Source organism: Lycium ferocissimum, chromosome 7 (assembly GCF_029784015.1).
Source record: "Lycium ferocissimum isolate CSIRO_LF1 chromosome 7, AGI_CSIRO_Lferr_CH_V1, whole genome shotgun sequence".
NCBI lineage: Eukaryota > Viridiplantae > Streptophyta > Magnoliopsida > Solanales > Solanaceae > Lycium > Lycium ferocissimum.
In genome coordinates this window covers 49,688,398-49,705,830 of record NC_081348.1, presented here as the reverse complement: position 1 = coordinate 49,705,830, position 17,433 = coordinate 49,688,398, and the positions used below count along the sequence as shown (strand labels likewise).

General features: G+C 33.6%; 2 protein-coding genes and 1 long non-coding RNA gene across 4 annotated transcripts; 1 reads left to right on the top strand and 2 right to left on the bottom strand.

Annotated features, from left to right (window-relative positions):
• The first annotated feature begins 2,430 nt into the window (after positions 1–2,430).
• On the top strand, positions 2,431–7,818 carry LOC132065542 (probable receptor-like protein kinase At1g49730). Of its 2 annotated transcripts, none has more exons than XM_059458977.1 (7): positions 2,431–2,684; positions 4,910–5,168; positions 5,878–5,930; positions 6,036–6,103; positions 6,826–6,915; positions 7,050–7,119; positions 7,179–7,400. In XM_059458977.1, exons 1-7 carry the CDS (start codon positions 2,618–2,620, stop codon positions 7,250–7,252), a joined length of 681 nt encoding a protein of 226 aa, XP_059314960.1. In that variant the 5' UTR covers positions 2,431–2,617; the 3' UTR covers positions 7,253–7,400. The 2 variants fall into 2 exon arrangements, with proteins under 2 accessions (XP_059314960.1, XP_059314958.1); XM_059458975.1 differs by having other exon boundaries at positions 2,439–2,684; positions 7,202–7,818.
• LOC132065543 (uncharacterized) lies at positions 3,765–4,903 on the bottom strand. Its single transcript, XR_009416752.1, has 2 exons — positions 4,486–4,903; positions 3,765–3,958 (listed from the first exon to the last, which is right to left on the bottom strand). It is a non-coding gene; the product is annotated as an uncharacterized LOC132065543 (long non-coding RNA).
• Positions 7,819–8,317: 499 nt separating the features above from the next.
• LOC132065541 (dnaJ protein homolog) lies at positions 8,318–11,972 on the bottom strand. Its single transcript, XM_059458974.1, has 6 exons — positions 11,610–11,972; positions 10,357–10,522; positions 10,113–10,254; positions 9,573–9,849; positions 9,283–9,481; positions 8,318–8,838 (listed from the first exon to the last, which is right to left on the bottom strand). The coding sequence occupies exons 1-6, from the start codon at positions 11,757–11,759 to the stop codon at positions 8,516–8,518; spliced, it is 1,257 nt and encodes a 418-aa protein (XP_059314957.1). The 5' UTR covers positions 11,760–11,972; the 3' UTR covers positions 8,318–8,515.
• Positions 11,973–17,433: the final 5,461 nt, after the last annotated feature.

The following is a 17,433-nucleotide window of genomic DNA, read 5'->3' as shown; positions in this document are numbered from 1 at the left end:
TCTTCCAATTTGGCTATTGCAACTGTAGAGATCAAATCTCCATTGAAGGAGCTTAAACTTGGGGAAATGGTGGGAGATAATGACAAAATAGGGAAGAAGAGATAAAAAAATAAAAATCGGCTAAATAGAGCCTCCTCACGTTTGGACTGATTATGAGTGTATTATACTCAAGATGCCATGATGTCGCCATCTCCGAAAAAACCTACGGTCTTTTTTATTTCATTTTGGAACAAATTCCGTAGTTTAAGTGCTCAATAGATACAAAATTTTGAAGAGATAAGTCAAAAGTGAAAAATATTTGGCCTTTTAATTTTCTTTAAACCAATTGGGATGTTTTCATTGATAAATGAAAGAATCTGAGTAATGGTTAAGGAATAAAAGAATATAGTTCAAGATAATGCAGCACATGGAGGAAACATCTTAGGTTGCAACTTTAGGGACCACTTTGAACAAAGTATTGTATCATGTAGGTGTAATAATTGGAGGTGTTTTGCCAGTTTATCATATTTTTATCTCAAATTATGTAGGTGTTAAAAAGTTATGAGCATCCACATTTTGAAGATGAAATTCTATTAGATCAAATGAACAAACGGAATATCATCCACAAGAAAAAACCAAGAATCAATCACGCATTTGCACTAAATTATATTTCGCATTTGCACTAAATTATTTTTCTCATGATTGTTGATAAGACAATATTGATTTACGATTGTTAATAAGGATAATTACATAGTAATTATTTATTAATTGAATGTAGTTGTTTATTCTATGTCAATTGAATGTAGTTGTTTATTCAATGTCAAAACATGTTAAAGCTGAGTGTTATTAAGAAATTTAAAAAGGGTCCGGCATCTCGCGTTCAAGCAGGTTTGAGAAAGGCCGAATTCTAAGGGGGTGTGATGTAGGCAAGCTCTCCGAACACAAATATTGATGACTGATTTCATGATACGAACTCGTGGCCTATAGCTCACACAGAGACAGCATCATTAACTCCACGACTCAAACCTCTGAATTATATATCACAGGTTCAACATTCAACATTTAACCAAGCGTACTATTCAACCTTTCTGGAGTAAGGGTACCAGCAGATAATGTTAGATCAATTTAAGGAAATATGTACATAAAATATCTTGTTTGGCGGAGAAACTATGAATTCACATACATCATAATTTAAGTAATTAATTTGCTCCTGATAATAGATTACACGAAAATAACTTTATCGTTCCTCTGATATTTTCCTCCTTTATTAACTGACTAATATACCTAAAGATAGTCTTTACCATAGAAATTGTAATGGAAACTTGGTGAACATAGATAAGAGACTAATGACTACACTACAAGACTGGAGATTAAACTATAAATGAGTTCAATAAAAGTCTAACGTACGTTTAAGACGTGCCTCAGCTAGTAAGTATGTCCTCTAATTTTGAGTGTACACAAATAGGCACTTTAACTTTTATAAAGTTGAACACATAAACACAAATAATCACGTGACACATAAATTTTGGAGGTGTAGATGATCATTTTGTAAGTTGGAGTGTTCAACTAACAAAGTGGAGATAAGTTGAGGTGTCTACTTATGCACACATAAAGTTGAAGGGCATACTTGCTAGTTGAGGCCAAGTTTGAGGACAACAATAACATATCCAGTATAATCTCACCAGATGGGTCCGGGGAGGGTATGTTTATGTATTATGCCTAACTTAAGTGGACGCAAGTATGAGATTAATGATTACACTACAAGACAAGAGATTAAACTAAATGATTTCAATATAGGTCTAACTTAATCTAATCAAACACAATTTTCAATCAACTAACCATTTATCACTGTGGGACCCACCACCCCAACCGCCAAATCACTGCAGTTAAGTTTTAACAGAAAATCAGATCGATAATCTTATATTCTTTTCTCCAAGTCTTCACCAAAACAGCAATTTTTGCAAAAGAAAAACAAAAAGTACATCAAACAAAATTCCAATTTTAAAAAGAAAAACAAGGTATAGCATATATTCGATTTTTAAAGTCAAGAAGCAACAACGGGTCATCACACTCGTCATAGTGAAATTAAATAAAAAAATAAAAAGATCTGAGGCGTTAAGATCTTGCCACGTGTCCGAGCGAAAGGGGTCGTTATTTGTAGGGATATAAATATCAAAAAAACTAACGGCAGGGTATATCTCATCGAAAAAGCAAACGGAGGATGGTTACAACTATTTCCGGATAGTACATGTTAAATATGACCCTTTTCCGTTTTGTCTACTTTCTTATTTCATATTATTCTTTCTTTTAGCTTAATTTTACAATAGTAACTTAATTTAATCATACACAATTTTCAATCTACTTTTTTAATTTATCACTTGGGGCCCAGCACCCTTCTTATAATAGTCTTTTCTCCAACTCTTCACCAAAATAGCAGTTTTTACAAAAGAAAAACTAAAAGGACAATCAAAAATTCCAATTTTACTTAAAGCCAAATAAAAAAGGTATAGCATATATTCCATTTTTAAAGTCAAGAAGCAACAATGGGTCATCATTATAATCAATTAATTGACCCACTTGTCACTCATAGCACTAAAAGTTGCTTCTTTTTCTTGTCCTTTTTTTCAAGAATCTGTAAATGGAAACTTTGATCTTCAAAATTAGGCTACTTATTCTTGCTTGGGTTCATTTTAGATCTCAATCAGGTAACCCCATTTGCCTCAAATTATGTTAAATTGCATTTATTCAGTTGTAATTTTAGTTGGTTTAGTTGAATTTTGTGTGTGTGTGTGTAGTTTCTTGAAAAAATGAAGTGTGTTGCAGTAAAGTTGTTTTGACTTGACGTTTTTCTGTTAGAAAACATAGTTACGTGACTTGACTTTTGTGAAAAGAAGACTTAGTTACATGACTATTTGTGAAATTTACTGTGATATTTTATTCATAGTTTCTTTTTTTGCAGTACTGGCATTGCCCACCTGCAAAGAATTATCTGAATTGTATTTGTTCTGTTGTAATTTTAGTTGGTTTAGTTTTTTTTTTTTTTTTTTTTTTTTTTTGTGTGTGTGTGTGTAGTTTCTTGAAAATTGGCGTGTGGGGTTCAGATTTTAGTTACCCTGAAGTTAAAATATGAAGTGTGTTGCAGTAAAGTTGTGATTTTGACTTGATGTTTTTTCTGTTAGAAAACATAGTTATGTTCTGTGAAATTTATTATGATATTTTGTTTATAGTTTCTTTATTGCAATACTGGTATTGCTCACCTGCCTCAAACTATCTGAATTGTATTTGTTCTGTTGTAAGTTTAGTTGGTTTGTTGGATGAGTTGTGTGTAGTTTCTTGAAAATTAGTGTGTGGTGTTGAGATTTTAGTTACCATAGCGTGTGAAGTTAAAATATGAATATATATATAAGTTGTAATTTTGTTAATTGAAGTTGATGTGAATTGAAAAAAATTGTAATTTTGTAAATTGTGAAGTGTTTTGCTTGTCTTTTTGTGTTGAATGGAGAATGTGAGTAGCATTGCTAGTGATATTTATTCATAGTTATTTTTGGGGAAAATTATAGCCAAATACCATTCCGGCATCTAGCTTACAAAATGTGTACAGTGTATAGGTAATGTATAGTTTATACTAACTATACATATACTATACATACCTATACATATAATAAACATACCTATACATGTAATATATATACCTATACATACCTATATAGTTGAAGTGTATAGGTAGTGTATACTTCGGTCATGTTTGGTAAGTTAGTTAAGGGTACAATTACGTAAGTTTCCTGGCTATACTGACATTGCCCACCTGCACCAAATTAGATGAAATTGCATTTGTTCTGTTGTAACTTTCATTGGTTTATAGGATGAGTTGTGTGTGGTTTCTTGAAAATTGGTGTGTGGGGTGGAGATTTTGGTTACCCTGAAGTTAAAGTATGAAGTGGGTCGCAGTTAAGTTGTAATTTTGTGAATTGATAATGATCTTGACTTGTAGTTTTATGCAGTAGAATTTGTAATGATCCTAGATTGAAGTTGATGTGGATTGAAGAAAATTGTAGTTTTGTGAATTGAGTAGTGTTTCACTTGTCTTATTGTGCTGACTGGAGAATGTGAGTAGCATTCTTAGTGTATTTTTGTTATAGTGTGTATTTTTTATTTTTTTTGGTGATATTGACATTGCCCGCTTGCCCCAAATTATCTGAAATTGCATTTGTTCTGTTGTAACTTTAGTTGGTTTAGTCAAAGATTGTGCGTAATTGTGTGGCAGTTTCTTGAAAATTGGTGGTGTAGGTGGAGTTTTTACTTATCCTGAAGTTAAAATTTGAACAGGTTTGCAGTTAAGTTATAATTTTGTGAACTGATAATGATCTTGACTTGTCGTTTTATGCTGAGTTAAGGTGTGTCAGCAGCAGTTTTGTTTTTCTTTTTTTAAAATGTATTTACAGTTTGTATTATGTAGTGGTGGTTAATTGCTAGAGAATGGGTGAAAGAAGTAGAATTTGTCATGACACTGAAGTTGAAGTTGATGTGAATTGAAGAGAATTGTAATTTTGTGAATTCAGTTTTAAGTTCTTTACTTGTCTTTTTGTGTTGACTGGAGAAGTGTGAGTAGCGTTGTTAGTGATTTTTATTTATAGCGTCTTTTCTGCAATACTGACACTGCCAATTGATGATGGACAAAAAGGAAGGGAAAACAAGAAAAATAAGAACAAAATAGGGGACACCCAAAATATGATAGTGTAAGGACTTGGATATTATCTAGTTGTAGTATCAAATTTAGAAATGTGCTTAATTTAGAAGTTTACTTGACTGTTTGGATTGACACAGTTATTTTAACTAATATTAGAAAGCTTTAGGTAGCATCTACTGCTAGACATGAAGTTTGCCTTGAAAATCATGGGATAATTTGTTTTTGACTGTTTATCAATTTCAGGTCCAATATCCTTGGTGAAACATTTTTCTTATAAAGATATAAAGAAAGCAACTGATGGTTTTAGGAGGATTGTGTACAACTCTTCCACAAGAGTTGCTTACAGAGCAAAATTTCAAAATGGCCATGATGCGATTGTGAAAGAAGTCCTAGCTTTCGAAGATCAGGATGATACTGCCTTCTACAGGGAGGTTCAGTTACTCGGTCGCTTGCATCATCGGCATATTGCTGCACTTAATGGGTTCTCTAGTGGCCCTAAGAGGTTAATTTCCTAAGCTTTGGATTGATGAAGTTTATTATTTTTAGGAGGGGTCCTACGTCTTGTTGATTGATAATCTAACTTTGAGATAAGAGTGAGGGAAAGGAATTGGTTGATTCTTTTTCGATCATATTATTGTATATTGTAAAGGGAAAAGGGCTAAAGATACTATGAGAAATAGAATAACTTTGCCTCCCTTTGAATTTGGTCCTAGATATGCCCTTATCATTAGTGGAATAGCTCAGATTTGCCCCTCAGCTATGAAATAGAATAAATTTGCCCTCCGTTTGGGTTTGATCTCAAATTTGTCCATCAAGTTGCTAGAGCAAGAGATATTCTATTTGTTGCAGAGAGTTCATGGATATGTTTAATGTGAGAAACAACATTTTGATGGGACCTTATTTAAATGTGAAATTAAGTGATCTCATGTCAAAATTAATATTTCTTTCCTCATTCTACTACATAAGGTCATCACTTTCTCTTGCTACCACAAATGAAACTAATCAACCTACACAATAGCACAGTATAGAAAATAAAGTATCATCAGAGACGTTTATTTGCTGAATTGAAGTGGATATCCTTTGCTTCCTACATATTCTGAATGCAAATTGTCCTTTTCTCTTTGTTTTCTTTTGTTGCCTTTTCCATTTTTTTCTTTTGTTCTTTTGGCTTCTTTCTCCATTCTCTGATAGCATATCTTGCCTTCTTTCAGGTTTCTAGTTTTTGAAAATATGGAAAAAGGAAGTCTGAAGGAACACCTCTCTGGTAAGTTCAATAAAAAGCCTTTTCTTTTTCTCTATATCTACTTTTTCTTCTGCTACTTTGCGTTGAATTTGGTGGATGTGCTTCTAACCAAGTGTGGTTCTGCAGACCCTCTGATGACACCATTAAACTGGAGAATAAGACTGCAGATAGCAGTTGGCATTGCTGCTGCTTTAGTATGTTCCTGAAGCTGCATATTACTGTGTACTCACATGCTGATTATTTCCAATTTATGCTTTTTATGTTTTTCATTTACCACATAGTTACTGGTAGATTAACTTGAATGGGCAGACCCTCGGCAGGCGCAGCCATTGATAGTACTTAATACGACTCTGATTTTTTCATTTGTTCCAGCTCACCCTCTACTAGTGTCATTGTATCTAGTCGGGTAATTACTGATATCCATGGCGGTAGTTTTGATAGAGCACACAACTCATTCTGAGCAACCAGTATGGAGAACGATGCTAGCATCATATATATTTTCTCATCTAGTTGGTTTTAGATCCACCATTTGCTAGTAATGATGAACAATCCTCCCTCACTTCTGTTACCCCTAGAAAGATTCTGTCATTTGAAAAGCTTCTCTCTTGTGCGGGTGGGGAGGGGGGGAAGTGAACACGGAGCAGGCGAAGCCGAAGCTAAAAGTCAGACCTGCCTAGGCTGCACATGATGCAGGGGTGGAGAGGACAAGATTCTCGGGTTTGAGCTCTGGGGCTGCTCCCTTTAATGGCCTTACAGAGTGAGTATTAGTCGGGCCAGTTAGTCACCGATGCCAAATGAGTGAACAAAAAAGATGGTTTGGATAGTATAAACTTATTTGTGTTCCTCTCTTCTAAGAAATGAAATGATCATCTGCCTAAATGTTGGATCACTGATTGTTCTTTCTATCTTGATGTAGGAATATCTCCACTTTTTTTGTGATCCGCCTATGTACCATGTTTCAATCAGTTCAAGTACCATCATGCTGGACGAGAACTTTACAGCTAAAGTGAGGCCTTCAATCTTGATCATCCCTCTATAGTGGAATTGCTCCATCATCATATTTGATCCACTTTTGTGCCTGCATTGTCTTTTAAATTAGTCACAGATATCAAAAAATGACCATATGGTTCTCTGTTACAGCTCTGTGATGTTAGCCTCCTTTGTTCTGTCGAGAACAACAATCCAGTTCCGAAGTCTAAATGCTCCAAAGGTACGAGGCTTCTTAGTATCATCACCTTAAATCATACAAGTTGTGTGACCTCTGTTCAGATTTTGCATTGCTAATCTCACAGAATGTAGAGACGAGATTTGCAAACATACAATCTTCCAGCTTGGTTTGCTGATCCTCGAGTTAGTCACCGGTCAATCCTCGGACGATGGAGGTGTTGACTTAGTTCAGTGGGTTCAAGATTCTCGCTTCCGGAGAAGGTCTATTTACCAGATGATAGATCCAGATCTTGGAGACAGCTACGATTTCAGAGAGCTTAAACGTCTTTTGGCAGTTGCAAAAATGTGTGTACAATCTATTCATAAGCCTACAATACAGACCCCTCAAATTTTGTGGTATCTCCAAAAAAAATTGGGCATGACTCAAGTTTGCTGATGACAGCAGTCATCTGTTTACAAGGTGGTTAAAAATTTTGAACACAGATCAGTTGAGTTGCATTTGTATCCTGCCTCAAGAAAAGTCCCTCACCTTTCTTGGAGCAATTTATTGAAATTAACTGATGATTGCTTCTGTGAGTAGACAATTTTTCCTGTAAGTAGTCTGCTTTGAGGATTAGCATTCTAGTTTTACCACTCCCATAAACACCCACTATACTGCTGCATTTTTCAGTCATCTTGTAAAGAAGAAATAACAAACATCTTGCAGATCTTGTGCAAAATCAGGTGCAACTTTTTCCCCCCATCTTTGCCTGCTCCATATGTTGTTCCACCTTTAACTTATTTGGATTGGTAAGTACTTATTGTATCATCGTGTTACTTTGACTATAATGTTATTCTTATTGTTAATATCAAATTCGTTGGTTACGATAAAAGGTGATTGTTTGTGGTCTGTGATCTCTGAAGAGCCAAATGTGTAACTTCACTAAAAAAGTGTAGCATAGTAGAAATTGGTAGTGTAATATAATTTTTGAAGGCATTGACTTTATATTACCACGTCGTTTACTTATTTTTTCTCAAACTTTATAATTTGATGTTTCTCCTATAATCATCCATGTATGGTATGTATACCATAATATAAAACTATACCATATTATAAAACGTAATATATAACAACAATTCAAACGAGCTAACATGTTCAGGCTAAAAATTTCATTTGATTCTTTTCCCAAGAGCGTAACTTCACCAAAAAAGTGGAGCATAGTAAAATTAAAATCACCTTAATAAACTGAAAACATCTAATGGGAACAAGGAAAGAAAATATATTTTTGCATTTGATAAAGTAGCTGTTTTTGACTTCCCACTACATTGCTTTTCCAAAACAACAGCAGCAACAGATAAAGTAAACCAAACAAGAAGCAAATGCCAAAGCTTTGGTTATTTCTTGCGCTCCCTATTGCTGAACTACTATTTAACCAGAAACCTCTTTAAAGAAAGACACTTCACTGTTGAGCACATTGTACTCTCTGTGATCCACCACCATGCATCTCATCATCCTCATCATATGCTTCTTGTTGTGCAGCTTGTTTCCTTCTCATTTCCTCCTCCATATTCACATCATGTAATGTAGTTTCCTCACATTCATCCAGTTCCATGTCTGTGTACTGTGATTTAGGTTTTGCTGGTAAGATTGCCTCTAAAGCCTTCACCTGTTCGGGGCTCAACGAATCCGGGAATTCCACAATGAAATGAATGTACAATTTACCCCTCATGAATGGCCTCTGATAGACTGGCATTCCTTCATCATTGATTCCCTTGAATTGATCTGCAATTGTCGGAACAAAAAGGAGAATCAAGATCACTAAAAATATGATTGCTGACTCGTTATACTTCAGGAAATTATCAGTTCCAATGGTTTAATACACACACACGGAGCGCTGAGATACATATAACACGCTCCCTCTGTTTCAATTTGTATGCCTTGATTCAGAGTATACAAGGCTCGACTAACTGATGTTTGGCCTGGAATTGGGCATAGAATCTTCAAATTTTTTTTAAATACAATTTGCATATTTAGAAACTACATAACAGTAGTATAAGTCTAAGTCTGAATAGTTAACAATCCAAAATACTTGGACATTAGGAAACTATATTTGAAAAAATTGTGGTCGAAGAAAATGTTTTTTGACTGTCTACATAGTAACTAAGGAAAACAAAGGGTATATTCCATGTTGAACGTACTATAGGTAAGTAGGGAAGTATTACTCACCAGGTTTAATAACTTCTCCAGGATTTGATTTTATGAGGAGTTGTCTGCCATCCAAGTGTGTCAATATGAACTGGAAGCCACACAATGCCTCAGTTAGACTCAATGTGTGATCTACAAACAGATCTTCACCCTTTCTCTTGAACGTCGGGTGTTCCTTTTGCTGGAGAACGAAAACTATATCTCCAGTAACTGTATCAGGCTGCAACAGTATTAAACCAAGTCAGACACCACATTAGCCTTCATAGTTATCGTTAATGTACTAATATGTCGGAAATCAATAGATAGCTTACTGCTTCATCGGCCTCTCCAGGGAATGTAATTTTCTGTCCATTTTGCATTCCTTTTTCAACATGAACTTCAAGGACTTTCTTCTCCGGAACAACTTTTTCGCCTTTGCATTGAGGGCAACGGTCCTTATCGTTAATGGTCTCTCCGGTACCCTTGCATTCATTACAAGGATGCTGCATTTGCTGGATCATTCCAGGGCCAAGCTGTCTAATTGAAACCTTCATACCAGTACCTTTACAACCAGAACATTTCATTGAAGCACCAGACTTTGACCCCTTGCTGCAGTTACAGAAACAAACCAATACAATGTAAGGAATCATGTACACTTACAATAAAAAAGAAAACTTGTACAATATATCTCTTTTTGCATAGCATTGGTTTCTTCTTCATTTTTTCCAACACTGTTTTAAACTTTAGTATGTTTAAAACCACAGTTCTAAAGATACTTCCAATAGTGTCGGTAGAACTCTGTATCCAGTCAAACGCCACCAAATAAAATGACACCAAGGGGTAAAACTAACAGATAACAGAGAGATACTAACCCACTACACTTGGAGCAAATAACATTGCGCGAAAGCGAGAGTTTCTTGGTCATCCCTTTGTATAGGTCCTCAAGGGAGACCTTCAATGGATGTACAACATCTTCACCCCTCCTTTGTCTTCTTCCTCTACCACTACCACCACCTGCTCAGTAAGAAAGTGTTATTCTACTTGTTTTTAAGACAAGAAAACTGCAGAAACAAAACTCAGCACGACAAGCATTATAAAAGCTTCAGGAGAACTAACCTCCAAAAGGATTTCCACCAAAGAAAGATTCAAAGATGTCAAATGGATCATGCATGCCACCACCTCCCCCCATTCCTTCTTTGAGTGCATCTTCTCCGTATTGATCATAAATCTCACGCTTCTGTGAGTCACTCAAAACCTCATAAGCTTGAGCTAGCTCCTTAAACTACAGAAAAGAAACAACTTTTATTAGATCATACTCAAACAACGTCCAAAAGAAGACCAACATCAAGAATCAAACTCCAGACTCTACAGCCTAAGAAAATAATTAATTAAAATAAAAAAGCAATTCTCCCCTCTGTTTATCTGCTTGGGAAAACAAAGAACTCCAGAAAGAGCCTCATCCACCAAGACTAAATCAGGAACACCATCATGAGAGTATTTACCTAATTGACTAGTTTTTCAAAGATTCAAATTGTCTAGCTCAAAATCTAGTGGCAAATATGTGCATAGGCAACAAAACATACTAATAATCTTAAATATCACATTGTTTTGAAGTTAAAAAAGAAATTCCCACGGGATTTCTAGCAGCTTTAGTGCTACCCAATCATAAACCCTACACCAAATTTAACCCCCCACTCCTTTATTTTAAAAAAAAAAGCAGCATATCCTTACTGTTATGAACATCATGATTCCTGTAACTTTATACCAGAATGCTCTCTACGACATCAAATGATGCATTAACTCTAGGAAGTGCCTCACACAACCAAAAAATCCCACCTTTATGCTTATCCTAATTATTTAATAGCTTAAACACGTAATCAAGATTCCTCCAACTTATATACCAGAATGAATCTCCCTACAACATAAAAGATGCATAAGCTCTAAAACATTCACACAACAAAAAAAAAAAATTACACCTTCAAACATCCTAACTCTTATAAAAAAGGAAAGCAAACAGGATAACAACAACAACAAAAAGCACCAACAACACATTAAAAGGGGGGCAAAAGAAGCAGCTCAAGTAGCAAAAAAAGTATCTCTCCAAAATTGGAACAAAGACATTCATTCCAAGCTTCAACTAAAAACAGATGAAACATGGATATAACAACAAGAGATTGTGAGGAAGAAAAAAGGTATCTTTTATACAACTTAAAAAACACTTATCACATCCATAAAATTCCACCTTTGATCATCCTAACTAGACTCTTAAACAAACATAAGAGCATGACAACAACATCAAAAAAGCACCACCAAAAAAAACTAAGACATTCCCATTATTCAAGGAAAACAAAACGATGAAAAAAGGGTACCTTTTCAGGATCACCACCCTTATCAGGGTGATTTTTCATAGCAGCTTTTCTATAAGCTTTCTTGATTTCATCTTCTGTTGCATTCTTGTTAACACCCAAGATTTCATAATACCTTGTATTATCACTCTTCTTTTTTCCTCTTCCAAACATTGTTTTTTAATGTTACAAAACAAATAACCCAACAATTGTTTTCAAGAATGTTTTCCAAAGGGTGTGTATAGGTATAGACTTTTTATGTAAACACAAGTAACTGGTTTCAAGAATGTTTTTAATAAGGGTGTGTATATATAGACTTTTTTAAAACGGTTTAGATGAAATCTTGATTATAGTTGGAATGGGAATATTGGAGAATAATCTAGAATTCTCTTTTTGTTGCTTTTCCTTGTTATTTCCAAAAAAATGATGATTTTAGTTTTTGGGTTTTTGTGTGTATGTGTTGGGGTGGAATCTGAACCGTTGGATTTAAAGTGGACGGTGAGGATTTGTGTTCTAGATTGTTCCACATTAAGAAACCAGGTTCCTAGTACGTTCTTTGAAATATTATATGAAAAGACAGAGAAAAAGAATTTATTTTTATGGAAAGAACCAACATAGAGTTGAAGAAATTACAGTAAAACCACTATTAAAAAAATTAGTATAAAGTTGTATTTGAGTCATCATAAAAGAAAGTGTAAGTTCCAGTTGAAAATTACTTTCAGTTAACTTGAATTTTAAATTTCTATTAGATTTATTTTGGTTGTTGAGATATTTTAGGTTTTTAAAATTATTCTGCAGATTTTACGTTGATTTTCTATTGTTAAATTGGATATTTAAAGCCTTTTTATGCTTAAAAAAAATATTGAGAGACATTTTCAATCAACATTTATGTTGAATGAATATTTTATATAATTAACTCAATAAAAATAGAAGTGATTCATCAATCTTACCAATCAATAAGTCAACTTAAAACTGGTTTTAATTTTATAATTTCATCACTGAATTTCACAAGTTACCATGTTCTATTATTTGCAAGAACTTCCTATGCTTAAAAAAATTATTGAGAGCGTCAACCTTTATGAATGAATATATTGTTGAAGTATAGGACATATATATATAAAAAATTTTATGAGTCATTGAATTTCACAAGTTACCATGTTCCCTTTTGCAAGAACACCTAGACCTTTAGCGCTAAATATTGTTGAAGTATAGAACATATATATAAAAAAAGTAATGGTTCGCTTTTGAATTTTTTTGGACAATAAGGTCATCAAACTATGTCCATGCTTCCAAAAAAGTAAAACCATCCATTTTTTGACACAAAAATCCCTTAACTCATTTTTAAATTATAAAACCCATTTGAATATTTCTATTTTACTTTCAAAATGTGAAATATTAATTCGAATAAAAATTTCAGAATATTACAAAATTATATCTCAATGGACAATAAGAGGATATAGTTGAATGGTAATGGAACTAAGCACAAAGCTTAACTATAGGTTTTTTAACTGATTGTAAATTATTCTCCCTGAGATATAAAATTTTCAATAATAAAAGAAAATATTTAGTATTTTTATTTTCTTGGAGGTGAACTTGTAATATTTTGATTTTATTTAAGTTTTATACATAGGTGGATTACAATTAATTTGAACATTTTATATTTTTAGAAAGCATATATACAACTAATTGTAAAAGTGTTTTCATTTTTGCGACGTCGTTATCCAACATGATTTTTTTCTTGAGAAAATTTATCCAAATATTCTACCAATAAACCAATCTCGTTCTATATATATATATATATATATATATATATATATATAGAGAGAGAGAGAGAGAGAGAGAACGAAAATAATAATTACATGCATCATGGATTTATATAACGTCTCATGTGTTTCAATTATGTCCAAGCACTTCTATTCAGTAAAATATTTAACTTCCGACTTTGAACAATAGAAAAATATCAAAATAGTTCAAAAGATGTTGATATAACAAAGAAAATCAACTTATAGCATACTTAAAGTTTGAACGATTATAGTGTTTTATTCTTATAGCTTGAAATATTATTTGAATATTTCTATTTTATTATTAAAACTTGAACAAGAATTTTGGAGTATCTAAAAATTGTGCCTAGGTAATGGATTTTATAATTTATATATGGGTTAAGGGTTTTATGTCTAAAAATGGGTTAATTTACTTTATTGGAAACAAGGACATAGTTTGATGACCTTATTGTCCAAAAAAATTCAAAAGTTACTTTAGTAGAACTTTTCTATAAGTTCAATGACCATTTAAGGAATTAGCTCTATAAAACATATAGTAACTATATGAGCAGGCAACCACAAAGGAAAAAGTATGAAAGCACCACCAAATAGGGAACTAGGCAACATATGTATTCCGTGAAAGAGTTGATTTTTGTTATGTGATAGAAAACTCGTGTGTCAATTTTAGTTGGATGACTTTCTATTACTTGGGGCCAAAGAGTCTTTCAGTGATTTAGAGCCAAAGGATGCTAAGATATGGAGGATAATTGAAATGCCCATGTAGCACACCTGGAGCCCAAGTCATTGTTTGCGTATAAAAGAAGAGGCAATTCTTCTTTGTTCATCATCCCAAAAATCATACAATATATTGTAGTGAGATTGTAGTGAGTAGAGAGTTGAGAGAACAATTTTCTTAGGCGTAATTAGGAAATCTCCCCTTCCTTTGTTAATAATATAAAGACAATTGTTATCTGGTGAACATAGGATCATTTTGATCCGAACCACGTTAATTCTTGTGTTCGTTCTTTTACATTTTTGCTAAGATTTCATCTTTAAGGATTGTAATCTCATCACTTGATAGGGTATTCCAGTGCACTTGCAAAGTTTGAGGGTTGTAATAATAGTATTATAGAATTTGAATCAAACACTTTAAAACACCACTTTGCCATTCACTACTTCGAAAATTTTAATTGTGGGAATACTTGACATTTCTTCAATTTCAAGTTTGTGTCTTATCAAAATTTGTACAATACCTCGAAAAACATTTGAGATTTATTATTCTCCCTTTTTATAGAAGACAGGCCGACAAAAAAGAGTGTTATAATAGCTAATAAGATGAATGGGGGTATACGATCACGTAGGATTTGATTCTTAACTTATAAGATGAATGGAGGGAGCAGAATAAAAAGTCGAGTATAAATAAGATCGCTATGGTAATGATTAAGTATTAAGTATCACTAAAATTAAAATAACTATCAACCTTTGAAACCAATATCAATTCCTTAGTGCAACTACCCTATTCATACAATGGGAATATCTATCTTTCTTTTTTCTTTCATATCTATAGTTTAGGACCTAGGTACGTAATTTGTTAGTCGAAAAGAGATCTTCGCCTTTTGATATTCGTAAAGTAAAGTGTTGCGTTCTCTGCATCCGATCAATAGTAAGAGCCAATATCTTCATGTGCCTTTAATATTCGTCCCAAAGGAGCACCAAAGAACTTTACGTGTTCATGAGTGCGAACTTGAAAGAGCAAGGACATAGACATCAAACATCAAACATGTTTCCACAAAATATCATTAGCACTTACTTTGGATATATCCCACTTGACAAGATATTCGTCTACGTATAGAGAGGCCTTGCTAGTATTAATCCATAACTTGTCATGGAATGAGTATTTGATGGAGCTCGGATTCATTAGCACTTACTTTGGATATGTCCCACTTGACAAGAGATTCGTCTACGTATAGAGAGGCCTTGCTAGTATTAATCCATAACTTGTCATGGAATGAGTATTTGATGGAGCTGGGATTAAATTGGAGGTTGTTGAATGTGTATTGGGTGAAAAAGTGAGAGGGGAGGGGGCCGGGGGTGGGGGCAGCAGAGGGGCCCCATTTTTGAAGTACGTAGTGTTCACTGACTGGATCACTCACACTAACTGGACTACTTGTCGCATTCTTTAAGCAACATTCCATTTCTTCAAATGAAAATGAAAAAATAAACAAAAACTATACATAACTTGAACAAGCACATGCAATGTACTTGTGCTTGAGAAAAAAAAAAAAAAAAAAAAACCGATAGTTGTGACAAAGGAGACTAGGAGAGTTACAACCTTAACATTAAATAAAATTTCAAATAGTATACTGATACTCAGGTTTCATCGTATTGAATAAATGAAGTTGTAATCGCACTATCAAATAAGAAAGTTAGGCAACATATATCATCTTTAAGGGATGTAATCGATATTATAAACAAACTCATATTTCAATGCAATTGCAAAGTGTGATGATTGTGATCGCAACACTACGAAATCTAAACCAAATACACTTTAAATGGCCACTTTACGAAACTTTTGAAAAAAAACGATCACTATTTTAAAATTTTCTAATTGAGGCAGTGCTTAACATTTCTTTCATTCTCACGTTTGTGCATATCATCAAACTTGTACAATTACCCAAAATCAAAAAGTTCCAAAATTTCCAATTTCTCTGTTTGGTAGTTTGCCACTTAGGGCTCGTTTGGTTAGGAACAATTTATTTCAGGATTAATTATTCCGATATTGTTATCTCATTCTCCTACAGGAATAAAGATAACACTACAATTCCGAGATAACTAATCCTAAAATTAGTTATACTGCGATTTTATTCCAACCAAACATGGGATTAAACTCATGTCAAATTTAATCCCGGGATTAATTATCTCTTATCCTTCATACCAAACAAGCCCATAGGGTCGTTTGATAGCTGGTTATGAGTAAGTTATTTATCTATTAAAATCCTGCATAAGTAACAGTACCATATATGGTAGCTGGTAGTGTTTGGTTTGCAATTTCAAAACCCACATAACAAATACATGTATAAGTTATGAGGGAAAATGTATGTATAATTTTAAGCACGATAAAACATGAAATAACTAATACATGAATAACTAAACCTGCATAAAATAAAGGGAAAAGGGTCAAAAATGCCCCTCTGCTTTGGGAAAAGGGCTAAAAATATTATCCGAACTAATTTTGGGTCAAAAATACCCTCTCGTCATTAAAGTTTTCAAATATACTCCTATCTTAACGGAAATTCGCAACATAATCCGATTTCATTTTTAAACCCACTCCATTTAAAACCGACTCAACTAAATAAAAAACGCATATGGTTTCCCGCTCCTGTGCCTAGTGGGTCCAGATGTAGGATTTGGGAACAAATTGATCGCATATGAGTTTTTTATGTAATTGGGTCGGTTTTAAATGGAGTGGGTTTGAATTTGAAATCGGGTTATATTGCGGATTTCCCTTAAGACAGGAGTATATTTAAAAACTTTAATGACGGAAGGGGTATTTTTGACCCAAAATTAGCCCGAAAGATATTTTTATCCCTTTTTCCAGAATAGAGGGGCATTTTTTACCCTTTTAATAAAATAAACCGTGCATAACTAAAATAATACATAAATTCTCTTATAACTAATTAATGTATTACAAACACCTGGATAACTCTAACCACCCTTCCATATGGACAAAAATAACATGTATAATCCCGAAATAACTAATCTTCAAATCAGTTATGCCTCAATTTTTTTTTCTGGTAAATAACTTAGAGCACAAGTTTATTCCAGCCAAATGTAAAATAAACTCACTTCAAATCTAATCCCGAAATTAATTATCTCTTATTCCGAGTTGAAGTGAAGGAGTAGTGTAGTAGGGGACCAAGAAAATCCCGTGATTGACTCTTTTGGTGTCTCATGCATTTTGAAAACGACGTTACGTTACCGCCCACCTCCTCTTACCCCACCACATTAAACGACACCGTTTTTAATTCTTAGCTGCTACTTACAATTTTGTACTACTACTACTACTACTTCTTATCATCACTAAATTT

Excerpts from the sequence above, each read along its gene's own strand:
- LOC132065541 (XM_059458974.1), bottom strand. The coding sequence starts at position 11,759 with ATGTTTGGAAGAGGAAAAAAGAAGAGTGATAATACAAGGTATTATGAA. Across the intron at positions 9,850-10,112 it reads ATTTGCTCCAAGTGTAGTGG|CAAGGGGTCAAAGTCTGGTG; the intron begins GTTAGTATCTCT and ends CTGTAACTGCAG. Across the intron at positions 9,482-9,572 it reads CTGGAGAGGCCGATGAAGCA|CCTGATACAGTTACTGGAGA; the intron begins GTAAGCTATCTA and ends ATACTGTTGCAG.
- LOC132065542 (XM_059458975.1), top strand. The coding sequence starts at position 2,618 with ATGGAAACTTTGATCTTCAAAATTAGGCTACTTATTCTTGCTTGGGTT. Across the intron at positions 5,169-5,877 it reads TTCTCTAGTGGCCCTAAGAG|GTTTCTAGTTTTTGAAAATA; the intron begins GTTAATTTCCTA and ends GCCTTCTTTCAG. Across the intron at positions 6,104-6,825 it reads TTGGCATTGCTGCTGCTTTA|GAATATCTCCACTTTTTTTG; the intron begins GTATGTTCCTGA and ends ATCTTGATGTAG.